The following is a 22,463-nucleotide window of genomic DNA, read 5'->3' on the forward strand; positions in this document are numbered from 1 at the left end:
GAGGGAACCCCGGACAGCAGGAGTTTCGCAGAGTCAATGACTCCGAGCGGGTTTTCATATCAATATTTCAGCAGCGTCTGTCTTTCCAGCGTGGATTTCCCAGGCCCCAGCTCCCCTCCCCACCCGCTGCAGTATTTTCCTTCCCTTAGCAAATGCCCACGCTCCCTCTAGCGCCCGGCTCTGCTTTTCACACGCCGGCAACCCAGCACCCTTTCCTGGAGCCTGCACCCCAGGGTGTCCAAATCACGCTGGAGCTAATTAGAAGCGATGCTATTTTGGGCACAGAGGCCCCGTGGTGCTCTGCAGATCTGCCTGGCTGGAGTTTGTGTCACATATGTGGATAGGAAGGGGAGAACGCAGCATGACAGCCTCGGCGTCGGAGACCCTCCCTGAACGCGAGGCAGCTTTGCCACTTGTTTCAGTGGGAGAGCAATCAGGTCTCCTTCAAGACTGAGAGGGAGGAAAGAAAGAGTGTTTTGATTAGTCAACACCGACCTTCACTGATTTTCATTGTATGCTGCGGCTCCGCTGACCGTGAGGGCTGGGAATCAACCCTAAAATTTCTCCAGTGGTTTATTCATGTAATGTGTTTAAGACATACAGCCACCCTCTTCAAACACTCAAACTATTTACTTCCCTCACTCTCACAATACCCCATAAATTCAGGAAAGGAAATACTGCCAGGCCCTTCTTTTCGCATGGAGGAAACGTTAACAGTGATGCTGCAGTTTTCCCTGGATGCTGAGGGGAAGTCAGCATTTGGGAACTTGTTTGCCTTGAGCTCCTGCAGAGAGTTTAAGCAAACCAAAAAGTTTGTATGCACAGGTGTCACTTCAGCGTATTTCCCCACTAAGGAGAAAGAAGCTCATCTTCCCAGAGCCCTGAGGCTGCAATCCAGGGAATGTGAAGGACCCACGGGTCTTCTTCCTGTACTGCCCCACAGACAGCTCCTATGTTCCTGGCCTCTGCACTCACTTTTCATTCTTACCTTGCACTTTTCACTGCTGTGGGATACCACAGGTTGAATCCTCAACTAGATCCTACATCAATCCTATAACAACTTACGCTAAGGGTCAAACTGAATATTTTTTGCTGCTTTGGAGATCTTCTGCAGTACCGTATTCAATACTTCATGAGGAATATGTCATTTAATTTATTCTCCTGAATACAGGCAGGCTGGGCTCTACACCTTCAAACACGGATTCCCACTGGAAGATGAACTTGACCAGATCCCAGCCAAGCCTAAGTCTTAAATCCATAACCGATAGGTTTTCTTGCTATTGCCCCGGAACCAGTTAAAACCATGAACTCAGGTTTGGCCTTCAATCTTGAAACAAATTTGGATTTGTAAGAGAGCACCAACTCAGGTAAGCACGCACTGGGAGCTTAAGGAGCGTGACGCTGTGGTGTGACTTAAGGAAATTCTTGACTGTTTGCGAGACTGGCTCCCAGTGTCCTTTAGTACAATCAGCATTACAGATCCTTGCTTTCTAAGCTGTGCTTTACCCATTGAACAACACTGCTTCCATATTTGTTCTAAAATCTCTACTAACAAATTCAGCTATAAATTTGGACACTGAGAAAGTTGTCTTTCCCCAGTCTTGCATTTAAGTAAATACTTGCCTCATCTCACCACCCCTTGGGGTGAAGTTTCTCCTGCCTAGCATCAATTCTCTTCTCAAACTCATTTTCAAAATATTTTGTCATCTAATTGGATGAACGTTTCCCATTTAAAAAAAAAAATAATTATGGAATCACATAGCTGTTCCTGTTTGCATTTAAATTACTGTGAAAGCTTAGCCACAGATCCTGGGCCTCATCCCTCAGCAGGAGGAAGTCCAAGTAGTGAGGCTCAAAGGGAAACTGCTGGCAGGCACTTGGAACATTAGCGGTTCTGCTTCTGAGCCCTGGGCTATAAGAATTTCAACAGCTTGCTGCCCTGGGCTGGGTAACAAGCTGGGGAATCTGCCAGCTTCACAAGACCCACAAGCAACAGGGGCTATCCACTGGGCATCAACCTGACTTGACAAAGAAACCAGTCTGGAGAGAAATAGCCAGAAGAATACTTTCCAGATGCCTTCCTCCTGCTCTACTGACTCAACACAACCACGAAAGCAATTGCAATGTGAGTTTCATTTTTATTTCCATATCTTCCCCTGGAATATTAATTAAAAATTGATTGGCAAAGTCCTGCAAAATGACTTTAGTGGCAAACTTCATTACCGGGGGTAGTAGAGAAGTGTAAATGCAGCAAGACATTGCGACACAGCCCACACACCTTCAACAGCAGCAACACCACAACATGGCCAAAAGCCATCTGAGAAAAAAAAATAAAAAACAGTCTAGAATAGCAATTAAAATATCTACCAAATGCAGTGCAATTAACGTGATTACTCCTAGAGTGCAAGATGGTGGCAGAGCAAACATTTTAGACTGGAATCCAACCGGACTGCTGGAGCAAATACCCCCGGCTGACAAGTGAACGCAGCACTGTCTGCCTAAAGATTCATTTTGCTGCCTTCGTCCCTTCCAGGCACAGCAGCCCATTTGGGATGGCAAACATTGCCCACCTCGTTCTGCCCATCACGCGCTGCATTGTTAGGCATCTTAATGAAAAACTACCTGGCACGCAGCAAGCCCCTCAGCCTCCCCAGCCTGTAATTCACCGTGGGAGTGAGTAATGTCTCGGTATCAAACCACCAGTACATTAGCAGATCACACCAGAGCACTGCCAACAGCATGCAGAAGAATCATTCCCGGAAAAGCCAGGCTTCGCTGTTCGCGCTTGGACAACTCGCTTGTCACTGCCAGCCCTCAGATCTAGCACGGGGTAAAGCAAAGGGATCTCTGTGAGCAGGAGGGAAAGACTCACAGGAGCCATTCACAGCAGGTCTGCCACCATCATATCATGTCTACATGAGTCTTGAAGGCTATCCTGATGACTTGCTGCACCTTTCTTTCAGGAGAAGCTCTTCCTTAACGTCCATTCAGGCACATCATGTTGCTGTTCCAAACGTTATGTCCTCTCCTACCAAGAAGATAAGCTGCATCTTTCTAACCCTACTTCAGAAAGCTGCTGGCTACTGCAGTACTATTGGCCTCCTCTTCGCCAAACCCTTCTGCCAAAAGCTTCTCACATTCCCAGCCTTGGAGTGAATCTCACAACCACGTTAACTCCCAAGATGAGAGCAGTAGGCTGGCTGGGCTGCGGGTTAAAACAATGCAGCTTGTCTGGCAAGATAAAACAAGGCTGCTGCCCAGGTGCTTGCCAGATCTCATCTCACCGTCCCCAACTTGCAGAGCCTGGATCCCACTAAGTACCAACACGCTGCCATTGCCCAAGCAGCAGCTGTATCGCTCAGGTACGCCGTCCTGCTGCAGGTTCATCTTCGGCACTCACTCTAAGATAAAAATACACCCTGCTGACATATATTTCCCATAGCATGAAAAATGCAACCCCTGCAATCATCTAGGAATTTGCCCTGGCTGAAGCAACCTGCAATACTGCACATGCCTTAGGCAAATGCCCTCTCCTGCTCTTGTTGTAGCACTGTAGTGCCTTTTCTCATCTTTAGGTCTGAATTTTGCCTGTGGTTACTAGAAAGAAAGGACATGTATACTGGGATGGGTAAAACACACCATGCTCAGCTGAGCATACCCTCACAGGTAATGGATTGAAAATGTCCTCTAGTTCAAAGAGAACTAAAAATGTGTATCTTTGCTTCTTACATCGAGCAAAACAAAACACTGAATTCGTAGTGCTTCCATCACAGACTAAGCATAGGCAGGATTAAATACTTCCTATAAGCAGCTACATTCAGCCAAGTGATAACTCTGAAACCTAATGACAACTGTCCAACTGGTACCATTGCACTAGTGATCACATCAGCAGAGTGATCTGAGGGAGTACTTTATCCACTGAAGCTTGTGGAAATCTCTTGAAAAAATAAAAATAATAAAAAAATAAAATCAAGAAACAAGATAGCAAGATTTAACTCTGCAACAACATTAAAGGTAGTGCTACTTCTTTCTGCGGATCCTTATCCTAGAAATCTGTGAGGGAAGCAGTAGGAAAAGATCATCTGAGAAATCAGATTATCTTCACAGGAAGGCTGGAGAGAGCATCTGGCGAGCAGCACGAGGAAAAATTTCATGCAATAGCCTAACCATCTAGAGAGAGGGAAAACAAGTGAAGAGGACACAATTGCTCGGCGAACGGCACGTTGTACTCAGTGCGTCTTTAGAGTGGAATGTTTTTTTTAAAAAAGAAAGGCTTGCAGATCTTCCAAACGTAATGCTAGCTTACACAAAAAATTCTCCCTTTTTCAGAAAGGTCTTGGCAAGAAAACAGTTTATCTGATCTATACCAGGTCCCTCAATAGCTTCAGTGTCCTCTCAATAAATGCTTCTATGGGACAGACTGATACCTGAGGCCCAAGTACAGCTCACCTTATTCCTATATCAGACACACTGAACAGACCACCAAGTCCCCTTCCCAAGAACGCAGACAGAGGACACAAACCCCATTTCTGCTCAGAACAGTATTTTTGCATTTCCTAACTTCCACTTGAAGATCTTCAGGTGTTGCACACAGCAAAATTCTGCTCCACACCACCACTTTGTGGTAGGTAAGCAGCACTATCCTCATTTAACATGGGAGAGGAGATTGGGCGAGGTTAATTGTCTTTCCTAAGGTCGCAGAAAAAGCCCGTGGGCAGGACAAAGCAGAGAACTCAAATTCCCCGATCTCACCAGGTTTTTGCCTCTATCCTAATCCTGACCTCGCTATCTGCAAATGGAGAAAACAAAAGTTTGTTGCCTGGGAGGGATTTTTTTTTAACATCTTAAATAGAGATTTGAGGGATGGGGGAGAAGAGGCGGGAAAGGAAAAGAGGGGGAGCTGCTCTTAAAATAGCAATAAAATATATACAGCAGGTTTTTAATATTCTAGGTAACAGGACATACAGCAGCTACACAGACTTCCCTCCTGTGGAGTTTGCTGTACAGTCCAGCAAAAAACACTAAATTTTTATGACCATCATTTGCTCCTCTTTGCAAATCCATCCCATCCTACCTCAGGAAACCCTCCCCATCAATGCCTGATTTGAAATGTACTGCTTCACTGCATGTAATTTGATTGATCGTGTTTTTAATAAATCATAAGCCACAAAAGCTTCAGTTTTGAAGTCTGTTTGAGTAACAGGGAATTGGTCGAAGCAATCCCTATGGCTCTTTACTGTTTCAGTAGCCTAAAACCAGTAGCACACAGACGTGTCCTAGGTGCTCTGCTAGGTCATCTATCATCATCGTGAGACGTGAGTTAATCTGTTTTGTCCATTTTCAATTCACATTTTTGCTGGTTTGTGTCTATTGTGACCTAAGAAAATACATGCTTCGGGGTGAGAGACTGGGAACCAAGGTGGCTGGCTAAAGGGGCCATGCTGTTTCCCTGCGTGACCTTGGGCAAACTGCTTGCCCTCCCTGTGCCACAGCCACCCCAACAGCAAAATTAGGGAAAAGCCGGACAGCAGCAGAAAAACAGGCATTGGAGCCAGCCTTCTCTGCTAATAAATGAAAGGACCCAGCTTCAAGCATTTAACTTCCCTTCTAGAGTCACATAATACACTGTTAAAAATAAAAAATGAAATCCAATTAATCATTAAATGCAGTGTGTTTTCTCCAGAAGATAGGAGCAAGAAAGTCTCCTGATGCCAAACCCCATACTAGAAAAAACACGAAAAGATAACGCTGTTATTTATTAACACGCTTGGTTTTCCTTCCCACAAACATCACACTGGCACTAAACACCAGGCTTGTACTTGTGTTTTGGAGTTGGAAGCTCCCAATGCACGCTGTCTTGAGGTGCAAAACCCTAATGCAAAGTTGTGAACAATCAAGAAGTTTTCCTTTATTACTTACGCCATCCCTGTCACCTGGAGTTAAAGAGTAAGTGAAGCTAGTAAATTAAACAGCATATTTCTATGGAAGAAACAAATTGTAGTCTCAAGCTGGGGAAGGAGGGAGAATTTTGTGAAAAAGTCATTTTCTGACCTGCACTTTGGAAAAAACGACCCTTTTTTCCCTCTACAAATGCCTACAGAATGAGTTTTCTCTACTACTTTAACCACAAATACCCGTAACTTGGAAATTCAGGCTGGGAAGGAACGGGGGGATTTTAGCTTCTTTTGCTCAACACCCTTTGATATGGCACTGAACTGAAACAAAAGAGAGGGCATATAGGTTGTTTTCTTCATTACATGCCATGTTATATTAAAAATAAATAGTCCTAGAGACAAGTGTAATGCTAAAATATAGCATGCTGCTATTTTTCTCTTCAATGTTTGCTTTCATCTTTAATGAGAGTGGAATTCATGTCTGGCAAACACAACTGCCTTAAAAAATTGGTTAAATCAAAGTAGCATCTACGTCGCTGTCAGCATTATTGCCTAAGCAATAATAAATAGAGAAAATCTTCCAGTCAAAAAATATAAGGAGGTGGTTGAATTGCCCGTTATGAAGTTATGGCTGATGCACAGATAGATAGGTGGATACATAGACAGATAATTTGCTCTTTAATGACTAATCAATCTCATGAGGAATACAGCTGAAAATCCAGCTGATCTGTGCCGTGCTGCTAATTGCTTTATGCACATTTCCAATAGCGGCAAAACAATAAAAGAGGCATTTTGGAGGCAGTGACGAGCTACAGTAATCAGAATAATGGGAATATTGTCACCAGCCGTGAAGGCTTCCAAGAGTCCTGTGGATTACGCCTGTTCTCAGACTTTACAGCAGAGTGGAAATGGTGTTTCTGACACCGAGTTAGAAGAAAATTGAAGTTGTGTCCCCAGCCATCTGCCGGGTGTTGCAGAGCAGGGTGCGAGGGAGGGCCCTGCGCTATGGGGGCACCACGGCGGCTTTGGGGACACCCCCACAGGCACGCAGAGCACCACAAACTTTCAGGGACACCTCAGCTCCTCCTTATTACTGACTGCAGGGAAAAGGCATGAGCCGGCATCGATTTTTTTTAAAAACTTTTCTGCGTGCTCACACTACCCGCCTCCTCGCAGAGCCCCTTAACATGCTGGGGAGCTCCCCGGCCCTTAATGAATCGACGGCATCTCTCCTGCCGCCAGCACGCAGAGCTGAGAACCGGAGGGCTGCTCCACCACCCCCGTACATCACTCACCCCCCGGCACGGAGGCAGGGGAGCACACCAAGGTGTACATCACACATGGGGAGTGCAAGGGGGGCAGCAGGCAGGTGGGGACACGGGGGGCTTCCCTAAGCGAGGGAGAAGGCTCCGGCCAGCCTGGCCCCCCTGGTGGAGCTCAGCCCCCGGGGATCGCTGGGCTCTCCCTCGGGCAGGGGTGGGGATCGCCCCCTCTTTTTTCTTTCTTTTTTTTTTTTTCCCGTGGAAAACTTTTCTCTTTCTACCTAGGCTCCGTGGTGTCCCCGGCCGTAAAAGCAAGCGGCGCTCAGCACCCCTCTCCTCCCCGCACCACCCCCCCCCCCCCCCCCATTTCCGAGCTCAGCACCATCCTGCCCAGCCCAGCCCAGCCCAGCCGAGCCGCGGCGGCGATACTCACGCTGCTGTTGTGGCCGGACCAGTGCACCATGGCTTGGTTGTGCGCCGCGTCCCCGGTGAGGGCGAAGGTGGTGCTGCCCAGCCGCAGCTCCTCTGCCCCTCGCAGCCTCGCCGCTCTCCCCTCCTCCGGGGGTCCGCGGGGCTGAGCCCTGGCTCCGCGCTGCCCCTCGGCCAAGGGCAGCCCCCGGCCGCCTCCCGCCGCCGCCGCCGCCCGCCGGCTCCGCACCGCCGGGCCCCGGCCCCCGGCCGCGCCGCCCGCCCCCGCGCTGCCCCCCGGCTCCCCGCCCGGCAGCGGCTGCCCGGAGCCCCGCGGCCGGCTCCCCGCCGATCCCGGCGGCGGCGCCTGCCGCTGCTCCAGCCCGAGGCGAGGCCGGGAGGGAGACGAGCAGGGGCCGCAAGTTATCTCGGCGCCGGTGCAGGAGCAGGAGAGAAGTAAGAGCCATGTCCAGGCGAGCAGGGCGGCGTGGCAGGGCGGAGAGCGGCGGGTCCCCTTCTCCATGCCTTGGCGGAGCGAGTCGGGGGGCTCGGAGAGGGAGGGGGGGGGCGAGGCGCTGCGTTTAGGGCTTTTTTTTTTTTTTTTTTTAGGGGCCGGATCCTAATTATAATAATTATTATTTGGGAAGAAAAAATAAAAAATAAAAAGGCTCTTCTTTCTTCGCTCTCCTTTTCTCTTCCCCCTTTTCTCAGACGGTGACCAGAGGAAAAAAAAAATTTAAAAAAAAAAGATTAAAAAAAGGAAAAAAAGAAAAAAAAACTCTCCCCGGTAGTTGGATGCTGTTCCTTACTGTTGGTGGATTTCTCTTTTTTTTTTTTTTTTTTTGAAAAGTGCTTTTCAGTGAAACTGTTCACGTTCGAGGATTTGATCAAGTGAGCGGGTACCACCGCACGGGGGGAGGAGCCCCGAGCCTCGCCAGGCGCCGCCGAGAGCCAGCCCCGAGCCGCCGCAAGCAGCCGCGCTGCGCCGAGCCGCGCCGCCGGGGGCCGGCAGCGGGGCCGGGGGCGGGAGCGGGACCCGGCGCCCAGGCAGCGGGAGCATCCCCCGGGCTCCCTCCCGCCCCGGGCCCCCGCCCGAGACAAAGCAGCCCTCTTCTCCCCCGGGTGTGTTCGCCCCTACGCGTATGTACAGCTGCGGGGGCACTCCTCGCCCTGGGTGTATCTATACATACGTATTTATATCTATACGCGTGCCTATCCGTGCACAGGGGCAGGAGGAGAAGCAGGTGGGGTGAGAAGCCCCTGGCTGATGTGTGTCCCCCCCCCCCGCGGGTACCAGCGCCCCCACGGCCCCGGCCACCCGGGAACCCGCACGGGAGCGTCCCCGGCTAGGAAGGGGGCGGGAGGGTTTTTTTGGGGTGGCCAAGGAGGGGCACTATCTGCGGGCAGCTCTCTGGGGCATCGTCCCAGGGCTGCGTGGAGATGGATTTCTTCGGATCATGGCAGCTCCCGTTTCCCCCCCCCGGCCAGGACACCTACTTTCCCTTGGCAATGCCCAAGGAGTTTTTTTTGTTTTTTTTTTTTTTTTTTTTTTTTTTGCAGCCCCAGCCCCCGGACAAGGTTTGGGGGAATTGCACGGGGGAGGGCGCTGGGCAGGAGCGCCCCCCCCCCCCCGTGCGGGTCACCCCTGCCACATGCCCCTGGAGCTCTTCACTGCAGCAGCACGGCGGCACTTTCCCCTCGCGTCAAACCCACGGCCGACCTCACCCCCTCCTTCGCCTCCTCCTTTCGGAACGTGGCCATAATTAGCGCTGTGTTAATCAGCCCACCCTCCCGCTAACCCCATCAGCCATTCTTTCGCCGGCCAAGGACGGATCCGCCGCTGCGCGGCTCTCCCCGCGGTCCCCCCCCCCCCCCCCCCCCCAAACCCGCACCCATCCCAAAGCGGGGACGGCTCCACAGTTCCCCCCCCCCCCAGGTGGCTTTTCCAGCCCGGCAGGGACAAAGGGACCGAGCCAGGCCGGGGGCATCCCCGCGTCCTGCTTCTGGGGTTGCCGGGGGGGGGCCCTCGCTACCCGCTGCCCCTCGGGAGCTGCCGCGGGGAGAGGAGCGCAAAGGCTGCTGCGAGCGGTGGGGAAAGGGGGCCGGGGGGGTCGGGGTGGGGGGCACAGAGCCGAGGGGGTCCTCAGCAGCGGGCACGGCTCTGAGGGAGGGGGAGGCGGGGGCAGGGGAAGCAAAGCCCCCGCCCCCAGCCCGGCGGATGTCAGTCCTGCCTCGGAACCGGCTCCTTCCCAAAGCGCGCTGCCGAAACGCTGCGGGGGTGGCGGGGACGGGGGCCGGTCCCTGCACCGCTCCCCCCCCCCCCCCAATCCCACCCCCCATGGCACCCCGAGGGGGGGCTGTCAGCTCCGTCCTTACGGGACACCGCGAGATGGGCGGCCCGGGCGGCAGGCAGCGTCCCAGCCCCGGGGCTCGCCGCTGCTGGCCGCACGGGGCTGCGCTGCCCGTCCTGCAGCGGGGCTGCTGCTGGGACGCACAGCAACTGTCCCCTGGCAGTGCCTGAGGTTTCTCCGGTCCCCCCGGGCCCGGCAGCAGCTCGGTGCTGCTCCTGGCCGTCTGCATGTCCAGAACTGCTGTCACCGTGGAGTGAAAGCCACCATGAGGTTAGCAATTCCCACTGTGTAGCCGCCCTACAGTCCATGAAGTCGTGGAGCCCACCCCTCTCAGCCTTGCTGGACACCGTTTAAGACACAGTCTTCATTCACACCTGGATCAGCCGCTCATTTGTGTGGCATCATCCCTGACTTTGTGACCGTAAGACAGGACCTGTTGACGCATCTCCTTTCCCAAACCCTGCCACCAAAGCCATCGCTTTGTGTCCACCGCATCCCACTGTCACCACAAGAGCCCAGCTGTGTGGGACAAAGCACAGTGTGATGGGCTCCATGCCCAGGTGTGCTCACCAGTACTTTCTTTAGGGCAGTACTACCACCACCCCGACAGCAGGTCTCTCCTGCCCTGCAGACAGAAGACAACTAAAATCACGCTCAGTGAGTATCACCCACACTTGTCACGCTCAGGGACAGTCCTGGACATTCAGCTCACACCTTGTCAGCAAGATTACCCCAGGCCCTCATTTCTCAAATGGATACCCAGAAGAAGGGCTGGTGCTTGTAAAGAAAATCCTGACCCCCCTGTTCATCTCTGTTAAATAACAGGAGGCACAGCTGAAGTCCCACAGATGATGCGGGACCCTCTGTTAAAACCCGCTCGCCCTGGAGCCGGGGGCCCTTAGCAGAGGCCGTGGTGCCAAGGCAAGAAGCGGCGGTGCTCTCTCATCCTTTCCCTGCGCTGGAAGACAAAGGTAACGTGAGCAACACCCCCATCTCCTGCACGATCCGCGAACTGCGTGCCCATCGCCAGCGCACAGCAGAGGGGCTTTGCCAGCGTGCAGCATCCCCGTTGCAGGATCTTCAGGTCTGCACCAAAACCTGACCCCCTGCGAGACAAGGTGACAGGGAGGAACCACCCGACAACCCCAGATCTGCACAGTCTGTCTCCAAGAACAGAAAGGGAAGCCTACAGCACAGTATCCATTACAGGCTGTTTTAATCCCTGGTCTAATCCATTACAATCTGCTTTAATCCCTGCCCAGCTGCAAACATCCACTGAAGAAGCAGGGGTTGGCGTTACGTTCGGTCGGACCACGTTGTTTGTTAATTGATGTAAGGCAACCATATGCCACGGCACCGGGCAGTGCACAAGATTTCCAAGTAAGCAAGAAAGTAAATGTTCCGGAAGGCAAACTGTGGCACAAACGTAAAGTAGCAGAATATGCCTGCAACCGAGGGGGAGCTGGGTTCAGTTAAGGAAAGAAAATTGGGGTGGTTATGTTTGCTTGGAGGGGGTGATTTGGATGGAACAAGTTTAATGACACTAGCTACAGTAAGAAGGAAATAGATCCTGGCATTTATTCCATGCTATGCCCTTCTAAAGCAGCATTGATCATTTGGGGTTTTCATTGTGTATTTTTTTTCCCCCATTTTGCGTCATTTTTATTTGGGAAAAAAAAAAAAAGGCAACCGAAGAGTTAACTCCAACCACACGTGTCAATACCTTCCCCATCACTACCCCCATCCCTTCTGCCTTACCCAGCTCTGCACGTCCTGGTCCCAAGCTCCTGCAGGGCTGCACACCCCCAGGCCTCCTCGGGGGCCCACAGTTTGTCTCCCAGCCACTGTCATCCCAGGAAAGTCCCGAGTGGGAGCTGGAGCCTTTCTTACCGGAACCAGAAAGAAAGGGGTCGGGGAAGAGATCATGAGAGGGAAATCGAGGGATAGGAACAGAAAGTAATGCCCCAGACTCACTGCACTCTTTTCACCTCTCCGCAGGTCTCCCACACAACTCAAGCGCTCCCAAGGGAGGAAATCCCACACGTACTAAGAGAAAAATCAATGCTTGCTTCACTTAACTTTAACCCATTTATTACAGGTGAGACCAGCCACTGGAAAACAAAGCAGCTCTGTGATAACGCTGTCTCATCTGCTAAGGAAAGGCCTGAATCTACGTAAGCTAAAACAATGAAGAGCTGAAATGTCCCTGTAACGTCAGACTGGAGACTGCCTGCACGCGGGCCTGTTTCTACAGGTATAGGACTGCCCCTGCTGCAGGACAGATTTCCTCCTAGCACAGCCAGGCAGGGTGTGCCACAGACCAGCCTGCCCCCAAAGCAGGGCAGGACCATGGCAGGGAGCCTTCAGCACCGCTGGACTTGCTGCGGAGCTGCACAGCGGCTGCCGGCGGGCACCATGCAGGTGCCGCAGGAAGGAGTCTGGGGGGAGAATTCCCCTCTCATTCAGGAACGCTCAGACAACCCCACTGTCCTCACCCACTGCTGGGGTTGCTCAACAGGTGCTCAAGCTGCAGAGCACAGACGAAGGACTCGGCAACCCACAGAGAAGGCAGAGGGGTTGTGAACACCCTGGGGAGATTCTGCAGGCTTCAGGTCACGTTCCTAGTCAGTGTTGGGTGCTGGTGTTGCTCCTAAAGCCGAGACTAGAAAATCCCCTTCTGCTGATAATTTTCGGCATCATCGGGAATGTCAGAGAGCTGATCAGAGTGGAAACAGTGCGTGGATTTGCGGCATATACAGAGATTAGTTGCGCAGCTCACAAGTTCGCTGTGCTGAATTCACTGCATACTGCAGGTCACGTACATTTCTGTCTTGGAAACCCCACTAGAAATACAAGAACCTGTCTCCCCAATTTCAAATTATCCAAGACCTAAGTAAAATCCAACATTTTCAGAAGCATTTGCCAAATTTTTGAAAGCGTGTTCCTCGGAGTCTCTTAGAAGACACTGACTGGGTCAGGGCATTTAAACTTGCAGCCTCTCTTTGTCTTCTGAATTCAAAGAGCTCCTCTGCAAGCTGGATCTAACTGTGCTACATATAATGAAGAGAGGCATAATCATGGCTTAAGATGTTATAATATCCAAGAACATGCTGTGAGTACTAAGATATCCCCTCTGGAGAAAATCTGATTAAAAACAGGGAATCCGACTAATATTGACCTGGTCATTGATTCAGAAAGCGTAAGTGACTAATTTCCCTTCCCCTCCCAAGGTCTGCCTCCAATTTACAGGTTCCATGGAGAAGAGCAATCCTCCTGTCTAGCAGCAGCTTTGTGCACCTCTCATCAGCTCCTCATTTCTTGTTGTTAATGAAGCCTCGTGTCTGTGATTGTTTAGGGGTGGTTTTTGCCTCTGAGAAGCAGAGCACAAGCACTGCCTTGCTGTGCAAAGAGAATCTTAGCAAACCTGAAACCTATTCTCTACTTGTTCCACTCCTTCCCTAGGGCACAGCGGGACCTGGAAAGGTTCACGTCTTCTCTTCAAGACATTCACAGCAGGAGCTGGGGCTACTGTGACTTCAGGGACATGCAGCTCTTTGCCAGAGCTTCAGGGGCAAGGTTTAGCACAAACTCCTGGAAGAAGACAGGCACAGTGCTAAATCTTGTCATGTCTTGCTGCTGGGGAAACACCCTTCAAACACCCTCCCTCTTCTGCCAGCAGAAGAGGTACCCACCCTGACCACTGTGCTGCTCAGGTGACCCCTGTTAACAACAGTTAAAGCATTTCAGCTGTTCCTTTTTTTTTGACTGAAGCATGTCAGGGAGAGTGGTGGAGCTCAGCTGGCACATCTGAAGCTGTGGTAAATACGTAGCTGATGACAGTAACCCCAGCTGTCAGAGCAAGATGTGTCCGTGACCCAAGCATAGCTTGTGTTTAAGCACAGGCCTTGATTTAGGGTTTGATAACTACCAGATTTCACTAGCCACTGAGATAAGGCTGTTACAGAAGTGACTAGCATTTATAAAGCCTTTAAAAATGGGATCTTGGGAGGTGACATAATTCATTCACCTCTCTCTCAAACAGAGTCAACCGCACTTTAACTAAAGCACAGTACAATGGGTGAATCACAGCTAAACAATAGGATCAGACTCGGTTAAAGGGGAAAGGAAGAGATTTTTAGAAGATGTGAAAGCAGCCAATGAAGGACAAATTGTGCTCTGTCAGACTCAAGTTGTCCCTCCCCATGCTGCATTGTGCAGGAAGGTCTGATCCTAGAGCAGCCTTCCCTTCTAGAGGAGCCCTGGGACTGTCTTATCGCAGAGATCGCTGTTACAATCCAAAGATTGCAACAGTGCCAACCCTAAAGCACATTAAGGGGCAATCCGCCCATCAGTGCTGTACTGCAGGCTGTAAACCAAGGTCCCCAAAAGGCCAGAGAAGTCACACAACACAAACTTCAGCCAAGAGGACAGCTAAGGAAGGCATCACTAACTGGAGATGATCGCATCTTCTCCAAGGCTCCCAGTGCACGTAGATAATGTTGTCCTCAGTAATCCCAGCAGATTCATTTCCTCACCTTGTCTGGCAGAGAAAACTCCAGGGAAGAAATTTAAAGCCAAGAAAACCAGGTCTGATCTAAAAGAGCACAAGGAGAAAGTTCAAAAACATCCACTGCAAAGTTTCATGACAGAATCTCCCTGCTTTTCCACCATGCCGTGGCCCCTGTGGCAAGGACCAGCAGTGCCTATATTGGAAATTCCAGTCGAGGCAGGACTCAAGCTGTCTTTCAGCAGGACTTAGTAGCTTCAAACAAGTAGGGACCAAACATCAGCCACATTCAAGTCCCCACAGGCTACTGTCAAAAGAAACAGCAAGAACCCACAAATCCACAAGGATGAAAACTTCCCTTGATAGACTCGAGCCAATCAGATACTGCACAAGGAGGTGTTTTAGAAAACACTTTCCCAGAAATCAGAAACAAGAGAAAAATGATGGAAGGTGGCTCTTCCCACCCCGCAGAGTTCACACTAGAAGAATGGAGCTGCTCGGTCAGCGGCACAGAAACTCTCTGCAATTAAGACTTTGCTCTCACCCCAGGTACTTTTTCCACTTTGTTTCCTCTTCCAGGCAAATCTTTCCCCCTTTCTCTCCCCTACAAAGCTTGAGATAGACCTACAAGGGCAAGGAGCTGTTTCTTCCTCTCTGCTCAAGGTAAATCCAAAGCTGCTCTGTGTGCGTGTGCGCGCACAAAGGCAGAATTTTCTTAGCTAGCTAGAGAGAAACAAGTCTGGCAGGGACCCTGGCTTTGATGGTGGGACTTCATAGGAGGATGTTCAACCTGCCGCAGCTTGGTGCTGTTTTCTCTCCCACAGCAAAAAAATAATAATAAAAAAAAAAAACACCTTTTAAGATTCTCATCTATGGTTATTTTTTGCCCTCTCTTAAGACCAACCCCAAACAAAAGAGACGCTGAACTACAGCACTGAGGAAAGACTTTATGCCAGGCAACATGAGTGGAAGGGTGTATATCTAGTGGGGAAGAACAGAATGAAAAGAAAGAATTAATACAGGGAAAAAAATAACACCGAACTACAGCAAGAAGCAGCTGGCTGTAGGCAGGTGTTTCTTACCAAGCCCGTCCTGGCAGTCCCCCACATCTCCAGTGCACTGATTTAGCAACAACAGATCTCACATTGACTCCTGAGAAGAGCCAGGTTGAATCAAATCTCATGTAAATGGGGTTTGAAACATTTTGAAAGGAGTCGTCCCAGGTGAATTCATGCTCCCAACACTTCTAAGCCAGGAAGTAGGACAAAACTAAGCGGCAGCTATTACAGCCTTTGCTAGAATGTCTTGGCTCATAGCTTCAGCTCCCTAAGGACTCATTGAAGTTTCGCACAACCACAGGAAATCAGAAAAACATGATTGGCTCCATGAAGTGTACAACATGGAACCCACACACCATGTGATGCTTGCTCAATACCAGGCTGGCAAAGACTGGGGATCACTCCTGCATGATCACTTCCATGAAGCAAATGCCAATTACTAAGTTAATAATTATTTAAGTTCCAGTGATGCCTACAGCTCCTATCAGAGTTTAGGAAAAGGCCTGCAAAGGCAGCAAAGAGACAATCCCCACTCTGAAGTCTGACTGTGCCTCTCGCAGACAGCACACTAGTTCACTGCCTTCAGACAGGGTGAATGGGAACCTCGAAGAATGCTAATCTTCACAAACCAAAAATGCTGCTGGGGCAAATCAGGGACTTCATCTGGAGGAGGAGGAGGAAGGGCCTGCATTTTGTGCAGCACAAAACATGCAGCAGGCACTACTGGGTGCCCAGGCAGAGGAGTCAAAACCTTTTATTACTCCCCTTCCCTTAAATGAGCACCTGACCACAACATTTGTTGCTCCAAGCACATAATATATTTATCTTGCATACTGCTAAGCAATTTAACAGCTGCCTTCTTTTGGTGGTTCCTCAGCTTTGTTACAGACATCCAGTGCAGCACCATAGAGACCACTCTTGACATTCTCCCGTTTCTGAATCTGTCCAGTACCTGGTGATTTTAGTTGTACTCTGGAGCTGAAGAGCAATCTCAAAGGGGTTAAAATTCAGGGACGCAAATGAAAGTGCAATTAATAAGCCAGCTACATAAAAGATCCTCATGCTCATAATGCAATCGCCAAGGGTTGAACATTTTTCCTTAGGCTTACTCTACTCCATTACTGCAATAATGCATGGTAATATAGTTAACATTGATTTGCCGCAAGGTACATGTACTACATCTGCAAGCTAACAGGGAAAAGGGGGGAGGCGCTCTCCTTGAAAGGCTGGAATTACTTAATTATCTAAGGAAAATGACATGCAGATTTAACTGCACAAGGAAGGGCTAGGACTGACTTCCCCTGTTCCCAGAGAATACAGAATAGCACTCCTCGGCTACGTGACCTCCCTGCAAAACAAACGCTCTTGGTTTGTTATTATTAATTACCCTGGCTCCTATCACTGCAAGTCAGAGGTGTTGATACTTCGCATCACCCCCAGCTATGCTTGCTATTCATAAATCATACTGAGAGGAGTTGCCAAGGGAGGAGAGGAAATACTAAAGGAAACTCATAAGCATCTCTAAACAGGCAGCTGCTGTTCAAAGTGGCTGCAGTCCTCTGCAGAGAGTCAGACGTAAGCCAGTATCAGTGTTACAAGGCAGCAGGAGACAAATGCCAGAAGTGGGCAGGCAGGACAGGGAAATAATGCATTCAGATAGAAAAGGTAAAGGAAAGAAGATGGCCTGGGGGATTAACCGGAGCAAAGAGGGCCTTTCATCTTCACAGCCACAGGTCAGATCAGATGGTCTGATAAAAGCTGAAAGGCACTATTATTACAGATTATTAATCTGTAAGGGGCTGACTGTAGTCTGAACAGAGAGAGAGGAGAGAGTTCTAGTGGTCAAACCAGCACTGGTTTCCCTTTCAGAGCCTGGAGCAAGACATTTAAAACCTCTTTCCCAGTTTTCCAGCTGAAAAATGGAGCTGAAATTGCCTCACTATTCTGAAGGTGAAGTTCTGACCAGGGCTTTGGCCGTCCCACCCCTCCTACTCCTTTATACAATTAGACATTCCCCAGAAAGCATTCACACTCGGCTCCTCTCAATAGCTGTGCTTCAGCTGTTACTCCTTTTTAAAGGTGTGTCCGTAGTAAAAAAGTAAGAAATGTTAGGGTGACACCTGAGGGATTTATCTCAGCCCGGTTACTAGACAGATGCTGGCACTTTCTGACCAACACCGGTCATGCTATCTGGCTGGCAACAGGACGACATGGAATCAGATCTGGGTGAGAAAGGAGGGTGGGGGCACCTGGACCCCACGTTATCCCAAGATGGAACACATTCTCCACTCACAGCTTTTTGCTGACTCTTTTTAAAAATCATTTCAAACTTACAAACAGCTGAGACTTGGGAACAATGTTTGCTGGAAAGGAATGGTAGCTCATAGATCACTCGAGGTACGGCGAAAAAAAAGAGGAGCTTTCTGGCACTAACCCTTCGTTTGGCCACACTTCCTTGCCAGTTCAATTCTATTACTTTGGGGAAAGGAAATGTTCTTCCCCTCTTTCCTCTTCTATCTTTTGTAGCACGATGCGAAGAAACTAAAGATTTCAGGTGTTTTGTTCTTTTTCCAGCTGGGGAGGGAAAATGTTTTCTATTTCCTCACATTGCGCCTTTTAAATACTTTCTCACCCCCAGAAGCTTGACAGCGTGGAAAAAGAACCAATGAAAGTAAAACAGAAACAGAAGAAATCAGCTGGAAGTTATTCGTTCTAGTCTTCTATCACGTATCTAAGAAAAAATGGACAAAATAGGGTTAAAATATGATCTTCAAGCACTACTCACCTGTAATTCTGAAATATGGAGGTTACTGGTCTCTGAAAATCAGAGGGAAGAAGCAAACTTTAACAGAGAAAGTCTTTCTCTGAGTCATTAATTTTTTCTTTAAATATTTTTAAACCGAAGTTTTTGATTAAATCAAACAGATTAGTATTAGTTATTTGCTATGTAAATTTTACAAATAGCAGGTTCAGGCTGACACTGTACTTTCCACAAGTGAATTTCTCATTAATACTGTAATAGCATTTCATGCTGCAATTAACTTTCCCCAGCCCAGACAAACAGAGTATTTCTTACTCCTCTCTCTAGGTTTTCCCCTGCACTGCCATCATCACTGCAGTACCAACACAGGAGACTCACAAGGACCTTTAACTGGCAGCTAAAGAGTCTTCTCTGTTGAGGTCCCTCATCGAGGTCCACCTTTATCACACAAGTAGACACAGGAGGGAGCTCACACACCCCCATTCACATTGAGGTTACATCTCTCCCTGCAGCAAAGAGAGTGATTTAATATCTCAAATTCTCAGTTCGGGGCTCCTTTAGGTCTTGGACTTAGATTTCACACCTGCTAGAGCAGGGCTCCACCCTTCTAGGTAGCAGAGCACCTGGTACGTGCTCCCCTCCACACCAGCAAGAGAAAATCTGTAGCTGCGTTGGCTGAGCTGGGACCAGAGGGTGAAATCTTTGCTCACTAGATTTGGCAGTCCCCAATGAGGCTGCACACACACCTGCAATGTAACATTGCTCTGAGGTTGCCTTTTAACTTTGCTGCTGGTCTCCTACTTCCCCCTCAAGCCAGACCTGACAAAGACAACCCTAGGATTTTCTCCTCATTAGCCTCCTCCTGTTGTGCCCAAGCTGGATGCTCCTGAGCGCAGCAGAAGCCATCTCATGAGGAAGAGGGAGTAGGCGTTCCCTCTATTCATTTTTGTTTGCTTGTGCACACACCTAGGCAAAGTTCTTGAAGGTAATGCCAACTGACCCTTTGGATTCCTTTCTACAGCAGGTTTCGTTCCCTGTTTCCACATCACACGCACATGAGGCTAGGAAGCCCTTGAGGCCATTTACCATACAATTAAATAAAGCTTTTAAACCACCTTGCAGTCAAGCAACTGTAAGCACATGTTTAGATTAAGCGCTTGCTTATCTGCCAGGCTATGGCCAAAAAGAGCACATCACTGTATTTGAGCGTGTGTTTCTATAAAAAATTGAGTAGGCACTGACAGTGCATCCTATTGTTCTAGCTTTTCCTCCATTCCTTCACGTCAGCATCTCAGGTAAATTTTGGCTGTATTGGGTTTATGTGGCAAGGTTTTGGCAGCGGGGGGGGGGGCCAGGGGTGGCCTCTGTGAGAGGCAGCCAGAAGCTGCCCCATGTCAGATCAGCTCCTGCTGGCTCCAGAAGGAACCCACCACTGGCCAGAGCCATGAGCAATGCTGGTTGTGCCTCTGGGAGTGAAGATTTAAGGAAAAAACTGTTGTGCAACAGTAGCTGGGAGAAACCAGCCCTGCAGCCACCAAGGTCAGTGCAGCAGGAGGGCAGGAAATGCTCCCACAGGAGCAGGCCCCGGGCCGGAGCTGCAGCCCGTGGAGAGGAGCCCACGCAGGAGCAGGGGTCTGGGGGGAGCTGCCGCCCGTGGGGGACCTGTGCTGGAGCAGTTTGCTCCTGGGGGATGGACCCCGTGGTACGGAGCTATGTGGGAGCACTTCTTGAAGAGCTGCTGCCTGTGGGCAGCCCCCACAGGATCAGCTGGGGAAGGACGGCATCCCGTGAGAGGGACCCACGTGGAGCAGGGGCAGAGAGTGACCATGAAGGAGCTGTGGAGACGAAGTGACAAGCACTGACCTCAGCCCCCATTCCTCGTTGTTCCCCTGTGCCTCTCAGGGGGAGGACATAGAAGAGGATGGCTGAGGGAAGGTGTTTGTGGTTTGCTTTTAGTTCTCACCGCTCCAGTCTGTTAGTAATAAGCAATAAATCATATTGATATTCCTAAATCGAGTCTGTTTTGCCCACAACGATAATTTGTGAGGGATCTCCCAATCCTTATCTCAACCCTTGAGCACTTTTCCATTCCATTTTCTCCCCCTCTTCCTTTGAGGACAGGGAGGGAGAGAGCAGTTGTGGTGGAGTTCAGCTGCCCAGCAGGGTGAAAAAAACACAGCAAGAAAGCTAGTTTTGATCTAACTTCAGAAGAGGTTTTGGAGTATGTGATTCTTTACTGTATTTCTTTACAGTCCCCAAACTACAAGCACCAGGGAAATACCAGTCTGTAACAGCTGCAGCAGCAAGAATGAATCTGGATGTATTAGAAAGTCCCAGCAGAACACACATGTCCAAGAGGACATCATTAGATGTAAGGAAGATTACTGACTTTTAACTTCTTCCTTCTTCTTCTAATTCTACTGCTTATCATTGATGTAGGGATGTAATTAATAGCAACCTCCTTGCAAGCCAGTGCTGGGATGCTGCTGCTAGACGTCTTCTTTCCAGTCAAACCCATAGAGAAGCCCCAGCTGCTGAATTATCTTCATGGCTTCTCATCATTTGCAATGTGAGATCGCTCTTCATTTGAGGAAAAAAGTCTGTCTTGGTTTAATTTTTCATTTCTCTGTCTTCCTTGTATTTACAAGCACATTTATTTTCTAACAGGCCTGTTTCTTCTGCATTTGTAGAGTGTACTTTACACCCCTGGAGAGAACAGACATTCTCCATTACCTTCCGAGCAGACCCAGCGGGGGATCAGAGAGTGCAGTTTTCTCAGGGTCTGCTCCTCTGCCTCATTCATTACTGACTGAATACCTGCAGAATGAAAGCGTGAGTCAGCAGCCCCCGCTGCTCTGAATACACCCTGTCACGGGAGGAGCCAGCAAAACAAACGGGTGACATTCTTATCCCCTGGTTCCAGCAGATTCCAGAGGGTTTTGCAAACTATTGAAGGCAAATGCAGGTCATACATTGACTTTTTTTTTTTTTTGAATGATTTAAAGGGTATGCAGTTAGAACGACTCAGCTGGGCAACTGAGATAGTATCCATGGCAAAGTAAACTAAAAAGCCCAGCATCCTTGACAGTGCTCTGCCTTCTGACACAGGCATGGTCAGGTTTTCTGAATGATTTTACTCCTTTAATTCATTTCACTTGCTGCCCTGAGCAGAGGTCAAAAAATTATGTGTGATGAGGACTACACTTCACCTCAAAAGGGAGTTTCTCCTTATTTATATATTCCCTTTCCCAACTCTACAGCTTCAAAAGATAAGTCTTATTCATACTTGATGTGAAAATTGGCAGTCCACATACTCCAGAACCTTTCTCATCTCGCCTGGTGCATTGATCTCTCCTTGCCAAGGCTGAAGGACACAGATGCCTGCAGGACTAACATTAATACTGTTTTGCATACCAACCAATTACAAGGGTGTACTCAGAGAAATTATCATCAGCAATTCCTTGACAATATCTCCCATTAGATGCAATATTAAAGCCTGGATCTTTACAATATGCTCACTAATAAATGGGCCCCATACTGGAAGCTGCTCAGGCTCTTTTTTTAAAGATCTGAGCACCACCATTTAAATCAATGACAGTCAAGGCAACTAACTCAGTGGTCTGAATAGCGTTCTGTACATGACATTTTCCTTGCTGGTGTGGGCACACAGTAATGTTTCAATGTACACCAGAATCCCTTGTTACACCAGCAAAGCCAGGTGTAATTGTGAAAAGTGACAGAGTATGATTTCACCTTGTACCTTTGTCATAATTTACATCAGCAGCAGGCGGGTACAAGTAGGCATGTTTCTAACATCCAGCTCTCACTTCACTGTACAAAATGCAGCTGAGCGGAAAATCAGCCCCACAGAAATACTTAGGATGTTGGACTCCTGGTCAGAAACAGCTGCCCATGGGGGAATGATCAAACTCTACTTCATATCCTGACATCAACGATGCTTTACTCAGAATCCTGCAGAGAAGTATTTCCTGGGAAAATACTTCCAGTATTATCCTGGGACGGGGCAACCCTGGCTATATGTACAGACTGGGCGATGAGACGCTGAAGAGCAGCCCCACAGGGAGGGACCTGGGGGTTGTGGTTGACAGCAAGTTGAATATGAGCCAGCAGTGTGCCCTGGCAGCCAGGAGGGCCAACCGTATCCTGGGGTGCATCAAGCACGGCATCGCTAGTCGGTCGAGGGAAGGGATTGTCCTGCTCT

General features: G+C 49.4%; 1 protein-coding gene across 2 annotated transcripts in view; it reads right to left on the reverse strand.

The window, feature by feature from the left end:
• SORCS3 (sortilin related VPS10 domain containing receptor 3) overlaps positions 1-22,463 on the reverse strand; it is a 307,083-nt gene that overhangs the window by 276,225 nt on the left and 8,395 nt on the right. Inside the window, exon 1 of one of the 2 annotated variants that reach the window (XM_067000505.1) lies at positions 7,590-8,456. The exons of the other annotated variant lie outside the window; for it this stretch is intronic. Coding sequence (XP_066856606.1) covers positions 7,590-8,087 — 498 coding nt within the window. The 5' untranslated portion in view covers positions 8,088-8,456. Of the gene's footprint in view, positions 1-7,589; positions 8,457-22,463 lie in introns of those variants that run through there. 2 annotated transcript variants of the gene reach the window in all.

Source organism: Anser cygnoides, chromosome 7 (genome assembly GCF_040182565.1).
Source record: "Anser cygnoides isolate HZ-2024a breed goose chromosome 7, Taihu_goose_T2T_genome, whole genome shotgun sequence".
Taxonomy (NCBI): Eukaryota; Metazoa; Chordata; class Aves; order Anseriformes; family Anatidae; genus Anser; species Anser cygnoides.